The 27,187-nt window shown below is 33.4% G+C and overlaps 2 protein-coding genes and 1 long non-coding RNA gene across 7 annotated transcripts; all 3 read left to right on the top strand.

The window, feature by feature from the left end:
* The first annotated feature begins 68 nt into the window (after positions 1-68).
* On the top strand, positions 69-11,519 carry Syngr (synaptogyrin). The gene is made up of 9 exons (XM_069125201.1): positions 69-484; positions 627-794; positions 961-1,051; positions 1,154-1,385; positions 2,415-2,528; positions 5,851-6,077; positions 6,463-6,610; positions 6,817-7,060; positions 7,685-11,519. Exons 2-8 carry the CDS (start codon positions 641-643, stop codon positions 7,030-7,032), a joined length of 1,182 nt encoding a protein of 393 aa, XP_068981302.1. The 5' UTR covers positions 69-484; positions 627-640; the 3' UTR covers positions 7,033-7,060; positions 7,685-11,519.
* On the top strand, positions 4,506-5,127 carry LOC138185881 (uncharacterized). The gene is made up of 2 exons (XR_011174737.1): positions 4,506-4,647; positions 5,040-5,127. It is a non-coding gene; the product is annotated as an uncharacterized LOC138185881 (long non-coding RNA).
* A 660-nt stretch (positions 11,520-12,179) lies between the features above and the next one.
* Positions 12,180-27,081, top strand: pyd (zonula occludens-like protein polychaetoid). Of its 5 annotated transcripts, none has more exons than XM_069126248.1 (18): positions 12,180-12,330; positions 13,080-13,287; positions 19,320-19,489; positions 19,709-19,911; positions 20,108-20,539; positions 20,795-20,855; positions 20,938-21,088; positions 21,181-21,332; positions 21,444-21,738; positions 21,842-22,013; positions 22,090-22,315; positions 22,392-22,566; positions 24,456-24,665; positions 24,854-25,198; positions 25,315-25,550; positions 26,097-26,286; positions 26,370-26,782; positions 26,901-27,081. In XM_069126248.1, the coding sequence occupies exons 2-18, from the start codon at positions 13,135-13,137 to the stop codon at positions 26,902-26,904; spliced, it is 3,588 nt and encodes a 1,195-aa protein (XP_068982349.1). In that variant the 5' UTR covers positions 12,180-12,330; positions 13,080-13,134; the 3' UTR covers positions 26,905-27,081. The 5 variants fall into 5 exon arrangements, with proteins under 5 accessions (XP_068982349.1, XP_068982348.1, XP_068982347.1 ...); XM_069126247.1 differs by having other exon boundaries at positions 12,216-12,477; XM_069126246.1 differs by having other exon boundaries at positions 12,216-12,569.
* Positions 27,082-27,187: the final 106 nt, after the last annotated feature.

Genomic DNA, 27,187 nt, shown 5'->3' with positions numbered 1-27,187 from the left:
TATCTGATTTACATATTTTCCATTGTATTTCAACTGATTAAAATGAAGTTGCATATATATCTTATCAGATTCAATTTAATGCATGGATATCTAAGTTATAAAATTGTAATCTTAGTATACGTTACGTTTAAGTATACATTTAAATATATATCGCGCGTGTGTGTATTTATTTAGAATGTATGTAAGTTTACAGAATAAAATTTGTCTATAAAAGATTGATAGATTTATGAACACTTTCAAACTTAACCTATTATACGATAAGAGATTATTATAAAACTGTTTAAACAAGCGTAATGAATGATGCGACTAGAACGGGACAGAAAAATTTAGTGTATTAATATCGTCATCAAAGTTCGTTACTGCGGAATCGTTAAAATATTAAATTTAGGTTAACACGAGGTTTCAGTGGTGAAACCGTATATATCAATAATTTTGTTGTACAAAAGAGTATAATATTAATTGAATGTGATTAGGAACTTATAAAGTAAGTAGAATTTGAAAACGTCGGTGTCTTTTGAAGATTAAATTGGAATGTTATTATTCTACATTTAAATTTATGGAGGACGATTAAAGAGTTAGAAAAATTGATTTATATCAATATAAAAAAATAAGATTTTAATTTTTAGCATTATAAGAAACAATGAGTAATTATTTTGATCCCTTTGGTTTTACTAAACAAACAGCAACTTTGTTGCGTGGTTTGGGTGCATCTGAATTAATAGTAGAATGCAAAAAAAGAAATATATCAACGGATGTATTACACGAGCTTACTGTACAAGAGTTAATAATGTTAGGTAAATTGAAATGTTCTTAATATATTAATAACGTTAAATAATAAAGTGAAATTCGAGTGAAAACATTTCATTTGCCTTTAGCGATAAAAATTTCATCGTTGTAATTTACACTTATTTAGAGTAGAGATATATTTCTTATCTAATCTAGAAATTTTTAATATTTTAGGCACTGATCCTAAAAAGGCTGAAGAGTTAAAAAATTGTTTAAACGTTAAGAAAAGAAGATCCAACATCGTAATAACAAATGTCGAGGACAGGTTGAATATTATTTTGTTAAAATTGTTCTAAAAGACTTTTCTCTTGTATAGAGATACATAATTTAACGAGTAGTTTTATCAAGAATTCATTGTTTTTTGTAGGATGGAACATTTTCTTGAAATAATCAAAGATGGAGAGCAGCAGTTCTGTTTGATACAAGCATTTATGGCTTATTGTCGATTGAGGCTCGTTAAGGAAAGAATTAATATTTTTATTGATCCCGACAAGTGTTTGAGTGCTTCTAAGGTATTACCTATCGCTGTTGCTGCAACACTGACAGAGTTAGAAGAAGTAAATAAGAACCTTTCTGAACTTGACGAATTGATTTTAAGGGTAAGCCCTGAAAAATTTTCCAATGAAATTACACAATACAATGTCACTTTGTTGTTTCATGGTATTTACGTAACATTAAATATTTCAATTTTCATTATCTTTTACAGTTAAAGATAAAACCAAAACGTATTAACGTTCGTCACGTTTGCATCGCTATGGGTGCATTAGGATTAATAACGCTATTCTATTATCTAAGATGTATATAACTTAAATATATATGTGGATGTAAGTACTAAGTATAAAAATCAATAAGATATAATATTTTATATAAAATTTATTTTTTATACAAAGTTTCAATTTGTTTGATTTTTGTCAGAATTTTTGAGAAAGGTATTATAAACATATTATAGATGTTAATAAATTCTTGGTTCTAGAATAATCAGCGTTCTTTGTTATTTTTATAATTTTATTGTTATAATTTTATATATAATATAAGTTATAATAAAATTTCAAACTACATTGTGATAAATATATGATAAAGTAATAATAAAATAATAATGATAAAAAAAAATGACAAACAATTTAAAATATAGATAGAGCAAAAATTGAGTCGAACGAAAGATGAATTTATCGAAAACATGTAAAACACTCGTCTGACACCACATTTTTAAATGGATTACAAAGAATGATAAATAAAATGAAATGAATATCACTGCTACATTAAGTACATGATTTATTATAGATCGTTATAAATTTGATTTTTCATTGCAATAATAAACAATTTAAAACTTGATTTAGTATCAATGACGGTAAAGAGACTGATAACATTGGTTTAATCGCGCCAATATCCCTATCAACGTAAATTCAGGTTAATGAAATTAAAGAAAGGAACGTACGATCGAATAGAAACACGAATGGCGACTGGTGTGTGAATCGAGAAGGGTCGAATTCTCGATTAATTTACGTTCCATCCACCCGAAGCGCCCTTGTGAAAGGATACACCCTAAAAAATTGGGTGGTGGGGATAGAAAAGAGTAGTGTCTCTCGGCGCATGCGCGCTTCCATTAGCTTCGAGCTTTCAAATTTCAGCTCAGTCGTAATAAGATGGACGGTGGAGCGTACGGTGGAGGAAAGGCAGGAGCCCCTTTCGACCCTATTGCCTTTATCCAAAGGCCTCAAGTCATTTTAAGAGCCGTATGTCTGGTAAGTTCTCTGTTCGAACGTCTAATAACGATTGCTCTGTACTAACGTCATTACGTATTAAACGATATTGTCGATTTTACGCGACGAACATTGATTTTAAAGGGTGAACCACCCCCACCAGTTTCATACGATGGGGTTCTATTGATTTTTCGGAAATTCCAGCGATACACCCCATAATAGAAGGATCTCGTATAATTTTCTATTGATTTTTCAAACATATTTTATGTAAAAATTTTCGCGATAAAAAGTCGAACGATAAATGGACGAATCTTTAATGAAAAATGTTTCAAGTAAGTGAGAGAAATTTGATTAGGTGCGGTATGGTGAAAGTGATATAGACGATTTTTAAAAGTGATTCGAGGTATCGAAAAATGAAATACGATAATTGAAGCTTAATGGCAAGGAGTCTAGGGCCATACTTGAGAATGTTTTTCTGGCTAGCTAGGTAGGTGTCCTGTGAAGTCGAGGAAACGATGCAATGAGTGCGAGTGGGATGGCAATATACGGCACGAGCAACGAGTACTTATAGATATGAGACATTTGAAGCTCGCTGCGTGAACTCTCAGTCAATTTCAAGAATGAAATAGTGGGGATAGCCTGATAGGGATAACCAAAGTGGGAAAAAATTGTCATACGTATGCAACCAGTATTGTAGGTAACCCCGTTGCAGTCCTCTAATTTTGATATCTTAATCTAGTTGTTATTTTAGCGAACAAAAAAGGATTTGTAATGTTTGGGGGAAATTTCTAATACAAAATTGATAGGAATTCTATATGGCAATAATAAAATTTCATATTTTGTTTAAACTGGAGATATTTTCTGTCGTTAAGAAAATATAATTAAATATAAATATGGCTCGAGACTGACGGAAAAGTCGTTAACTAACGGGGTTAACTAAAACACAGGAAAGTAGCCCGGGTCAGTTTTGGGGCGAATTTCGAAATAGAATGGCGTGGCGCGTACAATTTTAATAAGATTTTAATTACCACAGAATAGGGGATGGGTGGCGAAATTGGGTCGGATCATATTTCGAGTTTGGTTAGAAATAGAAGAGAGTGAAATAGTAATGGTATATTATGTTGTGACTTAAACATTTTCAGAAATGTCTACGAAATACAAATACACGCTTCTTTCCCATGAAATTGCATATCCTTTCATACATAGATCGATTCTTCGGAAACGATACTACGTAAAGAGACAGCAGAGTACAATATACAATGTGAAGGAAATCAATATCTCAAATTTTTGATGAGTCGTCCGCGTTATTAAGGATGTTGGAATATTCCATCCATCTTTGCGTACATGGCGAGCACTTTGTGAATTGTTATTTCGTATCTTGCATAACAGAATTAGTTATCAACGGCCGCTGTTTATATTCGAGCGATGTAATTTAACTGGCTGTTTTAAAAGTTTTCCGCAGAAGTAAACGGATTCTCGAGTAGACTTTATCCTTAAGGTGAAGCTCGTAAAAAGAAATCAAGAGAAATTGAATCTGGAGATGGCGTAATGGCCGTGGTGTTGTGCTACGTCCATATACATATACAGTCTGTATGAATTTATCGTGACTGTAAATTGTCAGTAACTAATTGCGTAGTGTTAGAGTTTTCGTGTCTCCGAATGATCTAATGTTATTACCTGTATGTCATACGTCCGAAAGTGTTTACAATTGATATCTAATGTATCTTCGGTGAAACGTACGACCTATTCGGAATTTTAAACATCTTGCAAACTGATTTTCTAAAACGAACATTAACTTTTGTACCTTGGTACTTTTCTTTACCATACGTACAGTCATCTGAGAAGAAACGACCTACCATCTACGTAGTAGTTAAGAAAAGTATACATTTGCATTTTCTAGACATTTTTGAGAGAAGTAATTTTATGATATTATTCTATTCTTAATCAAGATATTGATATATCGATTAATCAAGATATAATAATCTGTTGAACCTGTGTGATTCATACGAGAACGGTAAGAAAATTGTAAATTTTGATGCTTAAAGAGTGCAAATGTAATTTTATACAGCTCTATATCTTCTTACAAAGATGTAGATGTAGAAACAAATTACCCCTTTACAAATAGCGAATTCTTTGACATTAATAAATCTTGGATATTAACGTAAATTGAAATGTATTCGTAATGATAATTATCTTGCTCTTACGAGATTCTTATTGATATCAACGATTAAACTACCAAAACCTATTAAATTATCAAAAACCTCTAGTGCAATCTTAACTATCTTAATTATCTGTATTAGGTGGTGTATATTTTTCAAGGAAATTAAGTTGGAAAATCGACAATTACTTTTTAATCAGAGATATCGTAATAGCTGTAGATTCTATTCCTACGACTATCAATCCCTGCTGTAAAGTAATGTACTTTGTTTATTTCCTCTTTTAATTTTCTTTCAATCTTACATTAAACATTTTTATTTCTCTTAAACAAATAATTATTGGATTATTCTATCTGCTAATTCATTCTTTACTCTCAATTGTTTTCTTCGTTCTCAGAACTGTGACCTTCGTCTAACCCACTTGCATCTCAAGACGGATCTGGACCACGTCGAAACTAGATTCGATTTTATATAAATAGACGCGTGTAGGGAAAAAAAACAAATATTTCATGGAGAATCAAACGGAAATCTAGTTTGAGAACGGATATTTTAGTTTCAACGCAGAAGGAAAGTGTTCCAACAAACTTATGCGTTTAATTAAATATGGCATCTAATTTCTATGTTGGAACTTATAATTGTTTACCTATCTTTGTAATATTTCGCACGTTATTTGTAAAATAAATTTATGTATGAGTTTTGGATGATTAGCTTGCTAAAAGCAACGAATCTATAGTTTTCGCTGTAAGTAGTTGGTATGAAAGAACTAAGTTAAAGATAGGCTGATATTAGTAAGTCTATTGATATTTTCGTGTGTGTGTGTGTGTGTGTGTGTGTATAGTTCCAAAAATTGATTCGAACGATTCACACCAATTAGTCACGTAAACAAATGACACAAATGATCGTAAGCGGTAATACCGATCAAGATATCCAGTATTTCACTGTCTCTGTGCAAAAACCTAACACGATCCAATGAATCGTATCCTTTTGATCGTTTTAACCATTTCATTTATTACTTCGAATTGTTTGAATTATTTTAAACTATATTAACATAGTTCTTCTAGCGTTTATCCGACGAACTTAATATAGTATCGCCGAATTAAGAAAGTTAATGGAAAGCTAATTAATTAAAGAGAACAATTAATTTGAAGCTTCGTTTATAAAATTTAAGCAATTTAATCTTTTAATCTTTTAATCGTTTAATCTTTTAGCTCTTCGCGATAATCGTGTTCGGATGCATAAGCAACAAGGGATACATAGAAAAGCCAGACGGAAAAGACGTTTGTCTTTACAACGGAGACCACAATGCTTGTAATTACGGGATAGGAATTGGAGTCCTCGCCTTCCTCGCCAGCATTGGATTCCTTGCTGGCGAATATCTTTTCGAACAGATGTCTTCTGTTAAGACCAGGAAGCATTTCGTCCTGCTCGATTTAGGGTATATTTCTTATTCTATTTGCCCTGAAGTAATTCTATTTCTTTTCAAATTATCCATACCGAATATTCACTGTATAAATTTAATTAATTAATTAATAATAATAATAATAATAATAATAATAATAATAATAATAATAATAATAATAATAGTCGATTTCTCAGGAAATTCAAACTAATAGGTTACTTACTAAACTATCAAGTTGCACTTCTGTAATTGCATTCACAAAAATATAAATTTGCACGACGAACATCCGCAGTCTAGAACGAAATGCCAATTTCTCTATCGATCTATTATAGAATTGACAATTTTTCAGCGCTTCGATGGAAAATATTCCTACCCGATGTATCGTAATAATTAAGTCGCTTTAATGTGTTTTAATGCTTAGGTTTTCTGGCTTTTGGGCATTCCTTTACTTCGTCGGATTCTGTTACTTAACCAATGCTTGGAACAAATCGGAAACGCCGGAAAATAATTACGGAGTGAACAACGTTCAAAGCGCTATCGCTTTCTCCTTCTTCTCCATTTTCACCTGGGTACATTCGTCAAATACTTTTATTGTATTCAGTTTATAGATGAATGTATGTAATCAGTTTCAAAATATCAATTATCTCGTTCGAGCATGCGTTCGATTAATTTTCTTTTTACTTTATACAAAGATTCGCTTTACTATTATTATTCGTTTCCTTATAGCGTTATTATCTGTTTTTAATTTAATATATTTTCCTTGGAACTTGAGAAGGCTGCCTGTGCCTGGTTTGCCTTCCAAAGATTCAAGCAAGGTACCGATGCTGCATTCGCACCGAGTTACGAAGCGGATCCTGTTGGTGGCACGGGATATACAAGTTATCCTGATGCGACTGATGCTGGTTATCAAGAACCACCATTCGGTCAACAGCAACAGCAGCAACAACAACAGCAACAACGGATGCCCGATTTTCGAGCACCGGCTTACTAACCCTCTCAAACATAGTTTATCACTATTGGTAAAGCAAAATTTCTATTAATCTGCATTTACGAAAACATTCTACATTCGATATCGAAATATTATCGAATAATAATCGGAAGATATAAAATCGATCTAAATAACCAGTTCTAAATAACCAGTTAATAATGAATTTCATTCGTGCTAATGAGAAATAACGGGGCCGATTCATAGGTTTTATGACAGAGCATTAATTTTTAACCTTTAAATTATAAAGGCGTGTATTTCATGCCCCGGGTTATTTCGACCGAGTTAAGTTTTAACACCCCGCCCCCTACACTGACCTACACTGACCGCCGCTTCATACACACTGACCTAAAAAATGTTATTTTTGACAACATTTTTTATGATAAGCTTAATTTACAACGTCCATACATGTTATACGAATTTCGTGGAATTTTTTTTCACAAGTATCGTTTACTAAAAAATGCATCGTTCATGAAAGACCCGTGTTTACAGTTACCCGTAAACAGTAAAAGCGTTCACGGTTTAAAGGTTGAAGAATATTAAATTCATATAATTGATTTTTATTTCGTTAATATCTATATAACTGTTGTATCGTTGAATCTTCTTCTTTATCTTTAACAGTGTAAAATTAATTCTATGCTTTGTATTATCTTTTTAGACACAACGCAAGAAAACAATAGGAAAACAGAAGACAGAAGCTCTGCGAGGAAACTTTCAATGATAGAGCAATGTCGATAGAGTAAGTTTTCATAGTAACATAACTAGTGGATGAAAGAGAGAGAGAGGGGAGATGAGTAAACGAGAGGGGAATAGAAAAGTGGGTAAACAGGAAAAATATAAAGAGAGAAAGGAGAACAAGGAAGAGAATGTACGCGTGTGCGAATACGTATGTGTGTATACGTGTATGACTGTGACAAAAAGAAAAAAAAAAAAAAAAGAAAAAAAAATAGAAGGAATGCGTGAATGTGTACGCGCAAGACAACAAAACGTTACTTGTTAAAACTGTGCTTCTTATTGTTGACCACTTATAAGTCTTACACCTAAAAATCAATGGCGTAAGCGACAAAGAAGAAAATATTTAAAAGAAATGAAAAACCGGGTTACTGCCCTTGGATGACACATTTGAAACCGAAAAATAAAGAAAGAGTGCAAAAGAACAGGAATGAACAGCGATAGTGAGAGGTAGAAGGGAAAAAGAAAGATGGACACTTACCATCCATTGAATTATATATAAATATAAATGCATATATATAAATTTAATATGTATCTATATATATGTATATATATATGTATATGTATATATATATATATATATATATATGTATACACACATATTAAATTTAAGATGTGCCGAAAATCGAGCGGTACAAGCGGGAAATATAAAATTATTCGCCGCTGTAAACTGGAGATAAATCTGGTAGAAGAGTAATCTTTTCCATAGTGATACAGGTTTCAGTTTTTCGAGTAGGTTGCGATTAAAATTTTTAAAAGGTGCACGCAACTTTGTTATTCGTGTCTCAGATTTAAGAACGTGCTTGAGATAATTAATCGTTTAATGGTTCGCGCGAATTTTTTTACAGCTGCGCTTACATTATTTTATCGTGGACGGAAGAGAAAAAGAAAAAACGGGAAAGTTTAATAGGTTTTTTCAATCTCGAGGCGAAGTGTTTTATATTTATCATTTGTATTGCCGTTTTCAGAACACCGTGTGTATGTACACGTGTATATGTATACATTTTACATATATATGTAATTGTAAACGGATAAAGAATAGCGGCTCTGTAATAATTCTTAAGTAGTTACATGCACATATATTTTACTGTGTTAATATAACGTGTTCATAGAAAATCGCGAATACGACCGTACTACTGTTAACGACAAGACCTATATCGAACAAAAGAACAAAAGATATTACCATTCTGTTGGAAATCGAATTAATTCTTGATTCCATTCTATCATTGCCGTACTATCTTATATTATAGGAGGATGCTCGATTCGCAATACGTTGCGCATTAGTCTTAATCTTACAAGAAAATACTGGAGGCTTACCGATACGCCACCATGGCGTGTTATGCACCTGTTTTTCAGTTTATACGATAAATTCGTTTCAATTTCCTCCGAGAAAGAAATACGTTAATGAGATATCGAAGTTATTTCGTTAAGTTTCGTTGATTATGTTTTTTTTATGTTGTGATATCGCGTTATTGCTATTATATTACGTCATATGGTTATTTAAGCGTATCAGAGAAATTGGGAAAGCAATGTTTCAAGCAATTTAAAAAATATTATTCGATTGGTACGTGGACTATCGAAAGAAGCAATGAGAGCAATTGTTCTACTTTTATCAGTAATGAAAAACGTTACCAAGTCATTTTTTAAATAATTTATTTTTTGATATTGTTTTGTACAGAAAACGATTAAATGATATTTTGTAAATCAAATTGTTCCTTACCCAGTTTCTCGGTGTTGTTGATATGAATATTTGAAATAATTTAAAACAGATAGATATATATTTAAGGCATCTGTATGATTTAAATGAAGATTGCGAATATGAATTTTTTTTCTGATAGTAACTTTGTATTGCCCCCCCCCACCCACCCCCAGTATTAAATTAAATTGTTACTCAATTACGTAAATGATTCCATATCGAATACGTTTCTTGATAACGATAAACGACGTTTACATTCCCTTTCTAGCATTTTTAGATGCTCCATCTTTTTTAAATACGTTTGTTAACGTTTTTAGCAATATTGGAGCGGTGTTGAACAAAATGTCTACGAATCTCGTGACTAATTGCATGACTATTCTTTTTCTCATGCCGATTATACTGCCTCGTTTAAAAGACAAACCAGACTTAACCAGCAAGTTGCATGGCAGTGTCGTAAAATAACGATAACGAATAAAATCGTTTTTTCGATGAGTTGTATTGTTTTCCTTAAGCGCTGTCGGTATTGTATCTAATGACTATTCGAATTGATGATACCATAACTTTCGTGTCCAGTACCGTGGCAATACTACGATGATAATACTACGGCAATTGAAGATAGGTAAGAAAAAGAAAAGAAGAAGAAAAAGAAAAAAAAGAAACAAAAATGTAATTAACTATGGTTAGCTACAAAAGAAGATAAGAAACTGTTATACTTGTCGTTTAAAAGGACAATTGACGATATACGATCGAATTAAAATTGCGTCTTATATATATTCCTTAAGGATTGTACTATTGAAATAAGATTGTAATATCGTCACTATTTCGGGCAGCTTTTTCTAAAGAGAAAACTCACTGTTGGGCCAATATGAATTCAAACTTTCGCGATATTTAACTTCCACCTGAACTTCAGTTTTTGTAATGACAAGTATTTACTACTTCACGATGTGAACGTTATTCTTGCCGAGAGGAAAGAAATATTTATTAAGGTGGTATCAATAATTAAATAGTTGTTGTATCATTGTGATTATACCAGGTGTCTCAATGTAAGAAATAAATCCACTCACGTGGATATAGAGTATTTTATCCCCTATTTTAATACTGTATCGTATCGTTTAATGTTTAAACGTTTAATTTTACAAGTAATCGTTGTATAAAAATCGTTCCTTACTATTATACCATTATTATTGTATCATTTGAATTAAGTCTAATCTCAACAAATAAAATTATTATATTTTGCATTTCGATTTTAGTTATCTCGTTTAGTTTATTCAACGATTTCTTAATCTGCGAATAATTCACAAAGACAGAAAATCGATTAGAGATTTCTGAGACGCCTTGTATATAATGTAGTTGTATTTATATTTGAAGCAGTAAAAATCTGAGTGTTTAGAAAAGAAGTATAATCATGTAATTAACTATAGATGAGATACATATAAGTAATTATTTTTATGCGAGTCGAACGATTGAACGGATAGCCAAAATCAATAGCTTCGATTCATTCACTCTCCCTAATGTGGTAATATCAATGTGGTTTGTGCGCCAATTGAAACTGCGTTTTGCCTAGGGGAATTTTACGAACGGAGCAGAAACGTTGTTTTATCTTCAACGTGTCGTTTGATTGATTTTTCTGTAGTGAAATTTACAGATATTACGGAAGGCAACGAGAAATGGAAAACTCGTTTAATTACTATGCGAAATTCGATAAAATTCCGACAAAAGTTTCTATCGTTTAACGTTTAATAATTCAACGAACAGAAATGTTCGCAAAAATTGGGAAACTTTCAAAAACATCGCATTAAATGTACATAAGTATTATCTCTTCGATATATCGATTATCCCTAACGTCGCTACTTCTCGTTGCTTTTCACGTTGTATTTCAATTTGTGGCTCAATTTATTTTGACATCGACGATGCAAATAAAACATCCATCGTCGACTAGCGTTCCCCAGAATTAAAAATGAATTTCTTTTCGGTCATATTGTATTCTTTACATTTGTTGAAAGTTATTAGAATTTGTATTATGAAATCGCAACGTTTTGTTGTTTAATAAATTTTGAGTGCCTAATCCACCACAATTATTAGATTCCTGTCTTTCGATGTGTATATTTTTTTTTTAAATAAACTTGCAGTCTTTTGTTATCGTTCGATAACCACTGTATATTATATTTTTATTATATCTGGTAATTTCAATTCTTCCATCGGTTTTATATTTCGTTACATTTACGAACTCTTTATTTTTCCATCGTTTTGTCGACGAGAATAGGCAATATTCTAAGTAGTTTCAAGGTCCATGGAATTATAGCATTTCTAGCGGTCTTCTTGTTGAAAACGAAAGGTAATCTTCCGATTGCAGCATCATCTTACAAAAACTATCCTACGCAGCTGTTACTGCAGTCTACTCGCAATCTAAAGGTATACATACTTACGCTGTTTTATTCTTCAAGATATATTCTCTCAGACTTAACGGCAAAACTTCGATAGAGTCAATATAACAATTAAAAGTAGATCATGTTAATTTCAACTTTTTTTTTTTTTTTTTTTTAAATAATATTATAAATCCACCGGTTCTACTTCTTAATTTAGTTTTTAGACTTTTTCGCAAACTAACACCATTCTTCGATTTGTCTATTTTAATTTTGTGTGCGTGTGTGTGCGTGTGTGTGCGTGTGTGCGTGCGTGTGTTCGTGTGCGCGCGCGTGTGTGTGTGTGTGTGTTTGTTTTCTCATTTGACGAATACAGGACAAAACGCGTCATAATTTGGAGAATACGAAAGCAGTGCGTGAATTTGGGGCTTCGTATGGTCGATAGATCGATCGTTCGTCGAAAGAATTCCAACGACTCATCTGGTATCAGCAACACCCGCTACGATAAGCCAGGTTATGAAACCGCCCACATTTCGAATCGTCCCTCCGCTCATTTTTCACTGTTCTTCCGCAAATTAGCGTTCGCCGTTCCTCTAACCGAATATTTCTCCGGCTTGATCGCGTTAAAAGTTAGTTTCGTCAAGCTTTTCTCGAAGAACGGTAATCGTTTGTGATCGATTCTCTTCTTTCCTCTCGAATGGTGTGTTCTAATAGTGAAAAGTGAAGAAAGTGACTTATGAAACACAAGAGGAGTATATCCCTTGTTAAATTTATTAAATTTTGCTACTCAAACTATTGAATTCTTATGCAATTTGCCTGAAAATTATAGTATCTCATCGACGTATAATGTCTACAAATTTCCGTTCAACGTCTGGAATTATACTAATCGACGTTAATGCATGCAAATAGCAATAGTAATAGTTGGTTGCAAATTCATAACGCGGCGAAGTTATTTTAAATAGCTGTAAAAAGATTTCAGACGCGAAGATAAAGTTCTATTATCATAATTGACGTCAGTATTGAATTTCTATTAAAGGATTATTGAATATTGTTATTTCAAATGGAGTATTTACTCAAATAACATTACCTTTGTATACTTTAACATATACTGTTTCAAATAAGACGTTGCGTACAGATCGGTTTAGTAAATATTAAACGTTGTTAGAATTATAATTTGTATGTTCATAAATAATAATAACATTGTTAAGTTAGTTATGTAAGTGCAAATAAATATTGTTTTATTCTTTTGTTTGTTAATGTAGTTACCGACGGAGATCGGAGCTAGTAAGAAAACGTCAATATCGACTATTGATTGAGATGAGGATATTCGGTAAATTGTTTCACCATGGGAAGAAGAAGAAAAAACGGCATGATATAAAAAAAAGTACACAAAGAAGAAGGAACTACGTACCTCAAGATAATTTTCTTTTAGCTGGGAATCAACATGGAAGAGACAGAAGAAGACGTAAGGTAAGCAAAGTGCATTTATTCAAGTAAATGTTATTATCTAACGTAACACAAACTATTATCTCACAGTAGCTAGATCTTGTATAATTTTATTATTTTAATAATCTTGTATAATTTAATTTTGAAATTAACCTAACTATAGATTTACCATAGGGGTACCATAAAAAAAATGTTAAAAATGTAACAAATATTTTAGTATTAAACGTATATCAATTATAATATTAATGTTATAATATATATATATATCTATAGCGTAATATTATCATTAATTTAAGGCAAATAATATTTATAAATATTATTTATGATATTTTCTGATTACAACGGTAATTAAAAGCGAGATTCCCATTACAAAAATATTATCCCAATCGACTCGAGGCTTAAAGCCATCGCTAAGAACATACGCAAGGAAAAGCGCCAGTTTAGCTGGAATATGACACACCTCACAAGCAGCTGGAATGTGTCTTTCTGGCTCAGGTATCACTCTTTTGTGTCCCCCGTCCTAGCTTTCTTCTGGATTCGCAGGTAGTAGAATTAGATTCGACGCTGCACAAAATAAACGCAATACAGGTTAAATCCCAAAGATACCTATTTTTCGTGGTACAATAATTACCGACCATCGAGCAATCATAAAGCATACACCTGACGTGAAATGCACTTGAATATAATAATTTATATACTTCTTAATCGAATTAAGAACAAACGAATTAAACATCTTGACTTAATATCGTAATATCAGATAATATAATCTACGACACTAAAAGGAATAATTGATCGAGAGACTAAAGGATTGATTAAAATGGAACAGAATTAGATGTGCTTACATACTGCTTGTTTTGTTGATACGCCAATTTGGCTACTTTCAGCATCTCGTACTGGTCTGCTTATAATACGTGCCTTCATCGTCGTATACGCGCACGTGCTTCAAGTCCAGATGTGACTTTCACATAACGGGTGTTCCAAACCAAGTAAAAATCAGTTGTATCTGACAAACAAAGTGAACAATTTCGAAATAATCGAAGACTTTGTGAAGATAATCTAAAATACTATCGTCTAGGATGTTACAAGCTAATTCGTTATCTTATATTGCATCGATGGAAACTAAACTAACGTTAATAACAGCTAGAATGTGACGGTATTTCATATTTTAATTCAATTATCTTTTTAAATCTTTTCTTGTTCCGCTTTTCTCGTGTCTTAGCCGTTGATATTTTAAAATCGACAAATAACTGAGACCACCTTTCTTCTAATTCATTGAACTAGTATAAACATTGTTCGTAAGTAATTGTGTGTAACACAATAACATATGATATACGGAGATATAGAATGTGGACATAAATGTTTAAATTGAATCCTTAAACTTGATACACGTATATTGGCTCTGCAGCGTGTATATATATATATATATATATATATATATATCATGTGTACGTATGAGTATTATGTACGTACATTCGCTACCGCTTAAGAGGTAAATATCATACTATGTTGACGTCTTTCATTACAACTTTCTACAAACATAACGATACCATTCGAACATACGGTGAAATAATCAATAATCAATATACATATATGAACGCTTGCTTTACCAGGTTTCTAGTAATTTAGGTGTTTGTTAACAGTTGGCCGCTACTGAAAGATCATGTATAATACAAAGTATTAAACCATTATGTATCGTTTGTACTTCTTAGAAATCTTTAGTCCGAAGAATTTGAAGGAAGGTTAGGGTGGGAACGAAACTTTACATTTTCTTTTACAGATACACCTGTCTTTCTTAGAAATACACTAAAATGAAAAATCACATGGAACATCCAAAGTACAATGCTTTCTATAATAGTTGGTAGGTGAAACAATTTTCTACCGAGGTGCTACATTTTAAATTATATTTTTAAAAACATATGAATTTATGTAGAAATGCATGATGATATGTTTGTAGTATTAAAACGATAAATCCATATACCGGATACACGTTGATGCCTCGAGATCGGGCCCATCACTAGTGAAGCCGAAAACCGGTGCGCAGGCACGCGCATGCTGTGCGCTCCCTACTATTCTCCGGGTCCTGTAGCGTAGGTCCGTGGTGCCCCTACCATTTCCCACTGTCCGCGACACGTTCACTCAAGCAGGCTTCGTACTCTTCCCCGCAGCCGCCAAGCCCGTTTCTCATCCGATTTGCGTCGACCTGCCGCCTGCTTTAACCAAGCCACGCTCCAAACTATACGAGCCGATCTTCGGCCCAAGAATTTCTCGACTTCCCGATATGCGTACAGCCGCCCTAAGCTGCTACAACTTTTGCTCGTGTATATACCGACTTTCGTCTCCGTTTCGAGTGGTCTGAAGTGAACTCAGTGATCGTGCAAGTGCTGCTGGTGAAGCTTTTAAGTGTACATTTTATGCATGGAACATCGCTGGATGTGTAAGAAAAATTGTGCCGCTGCAATTTCAAGTACCGATAGGTGGATCTTGGATTTTCTGGTCTAAAATACACCGTGGGATTTCTGAGCTTCCCTTTTTCGGCGGACAGCGACTCGTCTGGATAGAATTGTGAGATGTTTTATTTCGGATCTTTCTCACACCGAATCTTACGGTTTGTACCTGTTTCATTTCTGTCCCCAAAATCATTTCCAAAGATTCTTATCTTATTGTCTTATTTGTCTTATTAAAAACAGATAGAATCTCTCAGTTTCGTTTTTCCTATATTATTTATGAATATACGTATTTCGTTGTATCCCCTATAAATAGGTATATCGTAGATTATCTCACGAGATTTCTGTAGCACAAAGCTTTTGCAATGAAACAAGAATATCAACTGTAAGGCCTAAAGTTTATTTTCTAATGCAACTCGTTTCTTGTTTCTTATTTGCTTTATTCGATAATTACCAAGGAATTTTAAACAATTATTCTACTAATTTTTCTACAACGCTCTGAAACGAATCTTTCACGTTTCTTCGATCCTCTAATATAGATAATCAATGGAATGGTAACTTGTAGTAAGTCGATGTTAATTAAAGAGTAGATGAATGTTTATAGTGGTTTGAGAAGTCTCGTCGAGCGAATCTCTAGTAAAACATTACTGGTGGAGCGAACGATGCGGAAGTTGCGGTGCTTCCTTGCTTTCTGAAAATTTTTTCTCATAGAGTCGTTCTTTTGATTGGCCGAGGGTGACTCGGATGATTGGAATTCGTTCTCCGCTGACAACGTGGTGCTGAGATTTTTCGAATGCAGCGAGATACCTTTTCCCTCAAAGGTTCTCGTTTGCCAAGAGTCTGTACGTTTATAGCAGTTCGAACTTCTCCTTTGTAAATCGAGTTTGGAAAATGGAAGTTTCAATGGTAGTGGAAGCACCGGAACTTCTACGATATAGAATCTTCCAACCTCGTTCCTCGGTTTTCCGAGCAACAAGTGGTGTCCGACGCAACCTTGATTGTTTCAGCTTTTTACGAATCTCGAAGCAATTTGATATTTCCATGAAAAAATACGATAATTTACGACAAAATATATCTTTGATTTAAAAGTTTAGCGTATGTTATTTATAAATTGAAACGTAAAAACGTGAAAAGTAAATCTAGAATAATATAAGAATTATAGGTAAAATTAATCAAATCATCCTATACCGTGATCGATTTAGGGAAAGTAGCTCCTATTTTTAATGAGAAGTTTTATTCTTTTTTTTTTTTTTTTTTTTTTTTCGACGAGATTAAAAATTAAGAGGATAGAGAGGAATGAAAATTCACGATAATAAATTTTTTTTCTAAAATTTCTAACGCGAAATGCGCGTGTTCCCTTGTTTTATATATGAATTTTATAAATTTACAGCGTCGTGTGTGATAGAAGATAATGGACACTGGCGAAAGATATAGACTTGCAGTGCAGTCAGCAAACGTGCGAAAAAGCTAAGTAAATAGATTAGAAGTCCCTTTGTGCGATTTTTATGAAAGACCGCCAATGAAATTGCCGAAGAGAGAACGGAATACGTGTTTCCAATGAAAATATCAAGAAATATCAAGAAGGAAATCTTGCGATTCTAACCTCTTCTAAACAATAAAATTTTCAGTGAAAGCAAAACCGAAAAGAAAACGTAATTAATTTATGCCGAGAGAAAAAATTTCGTGGTTAACACGAAACCAAATACAAAAATCCTCGAACGCTATAAAACAAGCTTCAAATATGAAGAATATTCTGAAATGATAGAAACGTATATCGTTGAATGTAAGATAAAAGAATTTGGGGCGTATGAAACAAAAAAGAAAGAAAAGAGAAAAGGCGATTAGTTGTTTGAGATCGAATTCGGTTAGTCAAGACGAAACGTTCAAGATCAACGAAGAAACGTTGGCGTGTAAAATATGGAATTAGAACGATGAGGAAAGTGAAGGTCTGATCGCCCGAAAGGAAAATGGAATTCCATAACTACGCGTTGCTTTGAATTGTCCGCGTGTTGCGCTCATCGTGCACGGTACGCAACGCAATTGGGGAAACTCTTTTATTGGAAATGAGGTCGTGCGATCCTATGGTATAGAGCGTAGAATATCGCAGAATACTCGTACAATAGAACAGAGAGAGAGAGAGAGAGTATCTAGTAGTCTAGTAGGATAAGAGGGAAAGAAAAAAAGAAAAGAAAAAACGCAAAAAGCCACGTTGGATATTATATCTGGGATGCACGTGGGATTGGCTGTTTTCACGCCACTGCTTGGGACAGTTGGGACGCCTATGCGTCGGAAAATTCCTCCGAGAAGACGCATACCCCCGTCATTTGTGTGGCTAACTGGAAACGCTAATTAATTTATGACCAACTTTTTAAAAATTAAGTTCACATTGAATAGAAGGGAAAAAATTAAGAGATTTAAGATCAAAGGAAAATAGATTTCTATAGCGACAGAATCCAAAAATAAGTTTTTAGGAAAATTTAGTTGTTACGAAATCTGTGGGAGGAATTTTTCCATAAGGCAATTAATCGAATCTTTAAGGAGAAAATTTGCAAAGAAAGAAAAGAAAGAAAGAGGAAGAAGCTTCGTGAGAATATCGTGAAAGAAAATTTTCCAAAATGAATATATTGATTTCGATTGTTGCACGGATAAGAGAGTTAAGTAAAAACGATGATAAAAAGTGTTCAAATTGAGGCGAGTTTAGGCACGTAAACATTTTTGATAAAAGTTTTGTGGAACAATGATGCAGCTTTAGCTTAAAAGAAAGAGTATATGGATAAGGAAGAATGCACGTGTAGTCAAGATGGTTGTTCAGAGGTGTTAAACGGAAAGACGCCGAATTTTCAAGACGAAGAAGTTCCTCAGGGTACGACAATGGATAGAAACGATAGCAACGTGGGTGTCGGAAATTCGGCTAATCCCCAAAATTCGTCTTCGACGACACACGGTATTCTTCACAATACTTCCGTTGGAACCGATGCACAGGTGCGAATCAACAATCACGCACGAATAAATGAAAGTGTTTCAAAAATATCATTGTCTTTGTTTTAGAGGGATAAATAAAAAATTTGAAAATATTTCTTGTCATTATAATTATTATTACTAAAATTCTACGATAAATACAAGGATTTTTATACAAATGTCTTAAAACAAAATTTTGTTGAAAATTAAATTCAATATTACAATTTATGTAAAACCTGGGTTTTGTTACACCGAACCACGTTATGAATTCGAAATAAAACGTGATCCTGGATTTGGTTCGAGTTAAATGTGTGTTAAGTAGAAGAAGAATCTTGTTAACGCAAACCCCTAGAATTTTCATCCAATTATGTACTTACTCCGTTTGTTTCTTTCTTTTTCTTTTTTTTTTTTTTTTTTTTTCGATTTCTCGCTATCTGTTCACGAGAAACTAAATTCGTTGAAATTTTATAGGGAGGGGAGGAAGGAAAGAGAAAAGGGAAAGACTCTTCGATATGTCTATGGTATTCTCGAAACAATGTACAAAATTCGTTATCGTAAAACGAATAAAATATGAAAGCACGATAACGAGTTTCTCATTGTAGATTAAAATACGCTGAGTCTTTTCTAACTTATTTTTGTACGAAAATTTTTTAGAACGGCGACAGAGGATGGGAGGTTCATCATGTTACTGTTACCAGAGTTCCGGGTTACGGATTCGGTATTGCTGTTTCTGGTGGTCGGGATAATCCTCATTTCACTAATGGCGATCCTGCTATCGCGATTTCTGATGTCTTGAAAGCTGGACCAGCCGAAGGAAAATTGCAGTAAGAACATTTATGGAGATTTTGTGTGTGTGTGTGTGTGTGTGTGTGTGTGTATTTTATTTATTTATTTTAGTACTCTAATATGTAAAATATTTAATATATCGATATTTATATAAGATTATGATTGAAAATTGATTGACTTGTATCAGACAGCGATGAACAGTATAGAAATTAGAAATATTTATTGTAATGCCAACACGCGAAATTATCATTTTCTAGAGTAAATGATCGCATAATATCTGCCAATGGAATATCGTTGGAGGGCGCCGATTATGGAGCAGCAATTCGTGTTCTCAGGGATTCCGGATCGACGGTTCTTTTAGTTGTTAAGCGTAGAGCTTCGTCGAATACTTCTGGAAGTATAGGAAATTCCACTCTTCAGAGTCATCGGTTGACTTTAACGAGAAATAATAAAAAAGATGGTAGATAAAACATATTTTTTTTTATCCATAATATCTTCCAATAACACCGATCTATGATAAAGACACTTGGTGACTAAATCGAAATTTTCTTCAATTCTAAAATATTATAATCAACATTTGGAATTTAAGAATGAAATTTAATTACCTTTTTTATAAACTTTCATTTATCGATCGATCTAAATACATTTTTCTGCAGATTTCGGGATTGTTCTCGGGTGTCGTCTTTACGTGAAAGAAGTAACTCGAGATAACACAGGGGTAAAACCGGGAGACGTTTTAACACGAATCGGCAGCGTGGCTACCGATAATATGACCTTAAAGGAAGCTAAGAAATTGATGGATCAGTGCAAGGATAGATTGTCGATCGTGGTAACTCGAGACAATTCCTGCTGTCACGTTCAACAACAGGCAAAGAGTGAAACTGGCGAATATCTTTCTGGTACGACGAGTTACAGTAGCCAGAACTTGTACGTTCCACCTCCAACCAGGCAACCGATAGAGGACAAGAGCAATCTTGTTCCTAGAGGTCGTGCAAGAGGGCCATTGATGGATGTATCTCTCAGTCAATTAGATCTTCCTGCAACACCTACGGTAGACCCTCCGAGGCCACCGCCTCCTAGACCAGAAGGTATGATTTCTGCGGTACTCTATTTATGATTTTCAAAAATACGAAATCTCATAAAACATCTCGTAAAACGAACAACGTTATGAAGTTTTTTTTTTTTTTTGTTAGAATTAAAGAAAGAATAGTAAAACGTATTTTGTTTATTTCGAAATACTTGCATGTGAATACTTATACACGAATGAAATATATTACAATATAATATAATTATAAATTGAAATGTCAATCAATTGGAAGTGGAACGTCTATATTCTGTTTTAGATTATTATAGCACAAGGAGACAATTGTACGATGAAGATTTATCTAGGAACAAGCTTCCAATGTAAGATTTATCTTTTATTACCATTACCATCGACTATTATGAAAGATTTATCGCATATCAATTAATATCGATTAATTTTTAGGCCCGATCCTCGATTTATTACTTTCCAAAAAGAGGGATCAGTGGGCGTTAGATTAAGTGGCGGAAACGAAACTGGCGTTTTCGTGACAGCCGTTCAAGCGGGAAGCCCGGCATCTCTTCAGGGTTTACAACCTGGAGATAAGATTTTAAAAGTAAAATGTTTTATCGATCTCGTCTTAAAATGAACAAAATTGATATTGTGTATGAAAGCATGTATGTACAACTCCGATATATGTTATCGTAGATAAACGATATGGACATGAAAGGAGTAACGAGAGAAGAGGCTGTCCTTTTCTTACTTAGCCTCCAAGAACAAATTGATTTGATCGTTCAACACCGACGACAGGAATACGATCAAGTAGTAGCATCTGGAAAGGGCGATTCTTTTCACATAAAGTACGTACTAATTTAAACATTTAAATAGAATTTTAAAAAACTAATATATCGTTTAAATCGACATACATTTAAAGATGTATATTTAACGAGAAATCTCGTATCATATTGCAGAACTCATTTCCATTACGAACAACCGCAAAAAGGTGAAATGAGTTTTCGTAGCGGAGATGTGTTTCACGTTGTAGACACGCTGCACAACGGTGTTGTCGGTTCGTGGCAGGTGTTTCGTATTGGTAGGAATAATCAGGAAGTACAAAAAGGAATAATTCCAAATAAAGCACGAGCCGAAGAACTAGCAACGGCGCAATTCAATGCAACCAAGAAGGAAATGAGTGCCAGTGAAAGCAGAGGTAGTTTCTTTAGGAGAAGACGAAGCAGTCATAGACGTTCTAAATCTCTTGGCAGAGTATGTTTCTTTTTATCTACTTAATAAAACTCCTGGCATAATTTATTCGTACAATCGGTTGTCATAATGTCGTAATATTTTTTCTATTGTTCATCATTTTCAGGATCATTGGGACGATGTAGTATTTTCAGACAGTGTTAGCAAATTTCCAGCGTATGAAAGAGTAATCTTAAGGCACCCAGGATTTGTCAGACCTGTAGTATTATTTGGTCCTGTTGCAGATCTAGCTAGAGAAAAGTTGTTGAAAGACTTTCCTGATAAATTCACGTCTCCACGTGAGTAGCAACATTTTTTTTAATTCACCTTAAAATTAATCGAATAATAATTTAAACGTTGGTTGTTCGTTCATAGAAATGGAAAATCAGTTAGATGATAACATTGGAAAGAATACAAAGTCATCGGGTATCATTCGACTTAGTGCTATCAGAGAAGTAATGGATCGAGGAAAACATGCTTTATTGGACATCACTCCAAACGCAGTGGATCGATTGAATTACGCGCAATTCTATCCTATAGTCATTTTTCTGAAAGCTGAAACGAAACAAATTATCAAGGAGATGCGTGCCGGAATTCCTAAGTAAGTATCCATCAAACAAATATATCGATGTTGTTTTTCAGACGCATAATTAGACAATCTTGAATTTTGATTTCAGATCGGCGCATAAAAGTAGTAAAAAGCTTCTGGAGCAATGTCAAAAATTAGATAAAATTTGGGGTCATATATTCAGCGCGGTGATTACGTTAACCACACCGGAAGCTTGGTATCGAAAATTAAGAGAACTGATCGACCGACAACAACAAGGACTACTTTGGACGAGTCAAACTAAGGTAAGAACGTTTTTACTACGTTTCCTAACGTTTCTTTCTTCTTTTTATCTTTTTTTTTCTTTTTTTTCTTTTTTTTTTTTTTGCTCGATACAACAAATAGCAGCACGACCTGGTTTCAAACAACTAATTGAAATAATCAAGACTGATCGAAGTGATTTTCTCTCGAATTACTTATTTTAATTTGTAATCTAATTTTTACATCGATAGACGAATGATCAGATAAGATCCTTATTTGCGTAAAAGTAAAATAATAATTTATTATAGCCGTCATATGGTCGACACATGACGTGGGAGCCATGTTATTCGTCCGCTAACCCTCGCGAATTACCTCCTCCTCCTGTACCCCCGCCGATTTTGAAGGAAACCATATATCACGACGTAAACGAAAATGACACATATCACACGGACAAGTTATTTTCATTACCTTCTTATCCGTCTTTAACTTCTGATGTTGTCCGTGAGCAATTTTTCGGCTATATTTAAATCCCGCTTTTCCTAGTTAGGTGTCTTGATTATCGCCTTCAAAAGAACGATCTGTGTTACTGTTCTCTTCAACATTTGAAATATTTTATTTTACCTATTAACAAAAATCTTGAACTTCTTTCAAATTTCTAAATAAAAAATTTAGTTTTGCACATTAAGTGCAATTTACTTTTACAATTAAAATATATTTAAATATATCGTTCGATCATTATATTCGTTCGATTAATATAGTTTCTATGTTAAAGATAACGTGTTGGCGTTGTTGTATTTTAAGATATTCGAGGCACCTTATATCTTATGTTCAATTTAATTTGCATGGCTGAATGTTCATAGCTTTAGCGGAAATCATATTAAGTTCAAATGAAATAATCTCACAGTATATTATTGAAACTTTTGTAACTATGTATTTGGAAGCTAGTCAGAATGGAAAAAAGAATATTTTGTAATTTTCTATTTTACTTACTAAAAACATCTATCTAAATTGCGACGTTACGAAAACTTCTTACTTTATTATTGACGAAATTAAATATATATGTTATACTTGTACCACCTTTTGAAAGAAACTATACGAACAGTACTGAAATAATTTTGTTTTTCTAATAAAAAAATGAGTATGTAAAAACACTTAAAGTGCTGACAGGGTAATGCTAATTATATTTAAAGAAAAAAAAAAACTTTTTATCAAAAAATAATCGGAAGAATTCTCTGCAAATTTCAAGTTGCATGATTAGAAATGCAATTTAGGACAAAAATTAAGAGTATATTGTCGAATAAATAAATAAACAAACAAATAAATAAATATATATATATATATATATACACACACACACGTATAATATATTGAAATATATAATTAAAACCGTTTTATAGGAATTTTTTTCACCGTTCATCCTGCATCTTGCAAAACTAACAGAATGTTCTATGGTATATTTTGTCTTGACTTTGTCATGCGAGTCCTTCTAAGCTGAGTAATTATCGAACATTTCATCGTCCTCGGACAAACTAAAAAATGATTGAAATATAAAAATATTTTTTTTAATTAGAAACGTTTTATTTCATATTTACGCATAAATCGATTTAATTCTAATTTGCTCTGTAATCTTCAAAGTACCTTAACTGAATTTCAGAAATTAAGCTTAACCGAATGGCAAGTATTTGTTTTCCGTTTGTATTTTAACCCTTTCAGACATCACTGCCGCAATACAATATTTTTTACCTCGACTTTGTTTACAGTTTATAGTTAATTTCATTGGAACGTCTGACTGTTTTTTAACGAACTGAACAATTCTTTGTTCAATGATGATGTATGATCAACGTTTTGCGATATTACAAGCGTAAAGGTCTGAAAGGGTTGAATAGAGCATAAACCTCTGTAACGTGTTGTCCTCTGTGTCCTGCGATGATAGCCGGAAGAAGCACTCTCGGATGACTTCCTATTCCCGATGACTTCTCGCCTCTCCTATGCTTCCTCTCCGGAGAGTGACTTGGAACTTAGTCCGGCACCAGCTTTGCCGGGTGCTTTGGGTGCACCGTCTAGATTGAAAAGCAGCTCTGATCCAAGCATCGCTACACAAGACGACATTGCTGCACCTCCTCCATATTCGACCACTTACCAGGTGAAAAATTCAATTATATTAATCAAATAACCATTACTTTTATAAAATATTGAAAATATTGAATAATCCTGAATCGATTTACAAATGCTTTATGAATTAATGAATTTATAATTATACTATAGACGTAATACTAGATATTTTAATCATGATAAATAAAATCTGAAGCGCCACTATCTGTCTATCTCTAGCAATCCTTCGAACAACCAAAAAGAAGATCACAAGGGGGAATGGGAGATGGAAAATACGGATTTTCATTATCAGGGCAAGTTAGCAATCAATCAGGATCACCAGAATATTTAGGTGGTTCATTCGAGCCACGATCTTCTTCTCATCATAGTCCTCCTGATTTACCTCCAAGAGTGGATCGTAATGCAAAGCCGAGTAGTCAACAGCAAAGAAACACTATCGGGAGGTCTGCGCAAGAACGGTTGCTAAATAAGACAGACTCGGTATTGGACGTTGCAAATTATATAAATGCAACACCTCATAAAGCTAATGCCACATCATCTCTTGAAAGAGCCCAACCAAAAGCCGTAAGAATGGCTTAATGTCATTATATTATCAATAGACAGCCATATTGGGTTATCATTAAATAATAATTTAGTAAAAATTATTGTGCTGATTTTAATGTTTTACTACGTGTTCATAGGGAAGCTACGATAGCATGTCTTCTTATGATTCCTACAATAATACAAATGGAAATACCAGTTATGGAGTACCGGGTTTAAGTACATCAACCGGTCGATTGGGTCCCAATGTCCCAGACGACTTAAAAAGCAGTGGCGGACCGGCAAGACCACACGATCCTTACAGATTCACTAGATCAACTGCGCAACCAATTCCAAATCATGATTCCCAACCACGAACTGATTATGCCAAATACAGGTATGTTTTTATTATAGGTGGGATCAAGATTTAATTAAACGCATAGTTCGTGATTCTACGGAGGAAAGCTCATATATGAAAATGTTCGAATTCTTAAGCTATATCTGTTTACTGTTCGTCTTTGCATTCTAGAATGATGGCACGAAAACCTCGACCATTGAGGAGAGCCTGTAGAATCTATATTTCTAGTCGAGATACGCTAGTCTGAATTCATTTCATTGTACCTTTTATTATCCTATATTTCATAGATATAGTTAGATACACGGGCATCCGTATGATTTTAATCATTATTTACTATACAGAAGATCATACAATTATTCTTAAAAAAATTTCATTTTCGAATTTGAATGCACTACACTGTTATTAAGGCTGCTATTATTAAGACCATTCGTTTATTTTATATTGGATTCCTAGCTTTTATTTTATAGATTGTATATTTCTCGCCTTAGATATCTTATTTTTGTTTTTCATCATCTTTATTATTATTTATCCATTTTTACCTATCACACTCCTGTACGCTAGAATATTTTGCTTCGTATATTGTAGCCGCACAACTGATTACAAGTCGATAACGTTACCGCAAAATAAACCTGGAGGATCCTACAAGCCAATACCCCCTCCGAAACCAAAAAACTATAGGCCACCACAAACGAGTTTGACTCAAACAGAAAATAATGGAAATGAAGTAAATAATACTCATCAACATTCAAAGAGTTATTCCATTGCTACTTCTCATGTAAGTGAAGTATTTTTACGAAAGGCTGTTCTCGTCTATATAAAAATAAGAAAAAACATTAAAATAAGAAATTTTGATTTTAGGTAGAAGGTATCAATAATGTCCAACGAAATAGTGGACAGTATTATTACAACATACCACCACCAAATCGACATGATTCAAATCTCGGAAATTCACATCACAATTTAAGTCACCTATCTACGCCTGCGCACAATCACAGTTTGAGTCATACGCATGCGCATTGTAGCCCGCCAATGTCGACTCATAGTCATAGTAATAGTGCCAGTCAGTTAAGCCTCGGTCTTTCACATAATAGAAACAGTGTTAATCACAACGGGTACGTCGTCAACAATGGACACAATGCACCTGGACAAAGTTTCCCAACGAGTCCAGGACATAATCGGGAACCGAGTGGACTAGATCTCGCTGGAAGCAGGGAACAGAGAGGAAGCGCTTTTGAACTTTATCGCAAACCTGTACACCATTACAACGCGAGGTAAAACTTAAATTTGTTACGTTTCATTTATATCTTCTTTCATATATTACAGCGTTCAAACTGTCAGTCATTAAAAAAAAAAAAAAAACTAATACAGAAAATCTTTTTCTTATTACAGTTAACAAGTGCAAAGATTTATAATTTTTTTAATGAAAAAGAAAAGATTAGAATTATTAGTCTTATTAATGATAGAGAACATGAATATTTGGACGTCGTGATAAACCTATAAATGACAACGAATATACATAATGAGAAAGAAGATCTCGCAGGAAGGATTAATAAATAACTAGGAAATTGAATCTATCTCATCCTTTTTTCACTTTCACTTTGTATATACGATTTTAATAAAAAAAAAAAGAAAAAAAGAAAAAACATATAATAAAATCCTTGCAAAAAACAACCGTT

Source organism: Bombus flavifrons, chromosome 13, assembly GCF_040668555.2.
Source record: "Bombus flavifrons isolate JBK064 chromosome 13, iyBomFlav1_principal, whole genome shotgun sequence".
NCBI lineage: Eukaryota > Metazoa > Arthropoda > Insecta > Hymenoptera > Apidae > Bombus > Bombus flavifrons.
The sequence above is the reverse complement of the archived record's forward strand: the minus strand, read 5'-3'. Positions and strand labels throughout refer to the sequence as shown.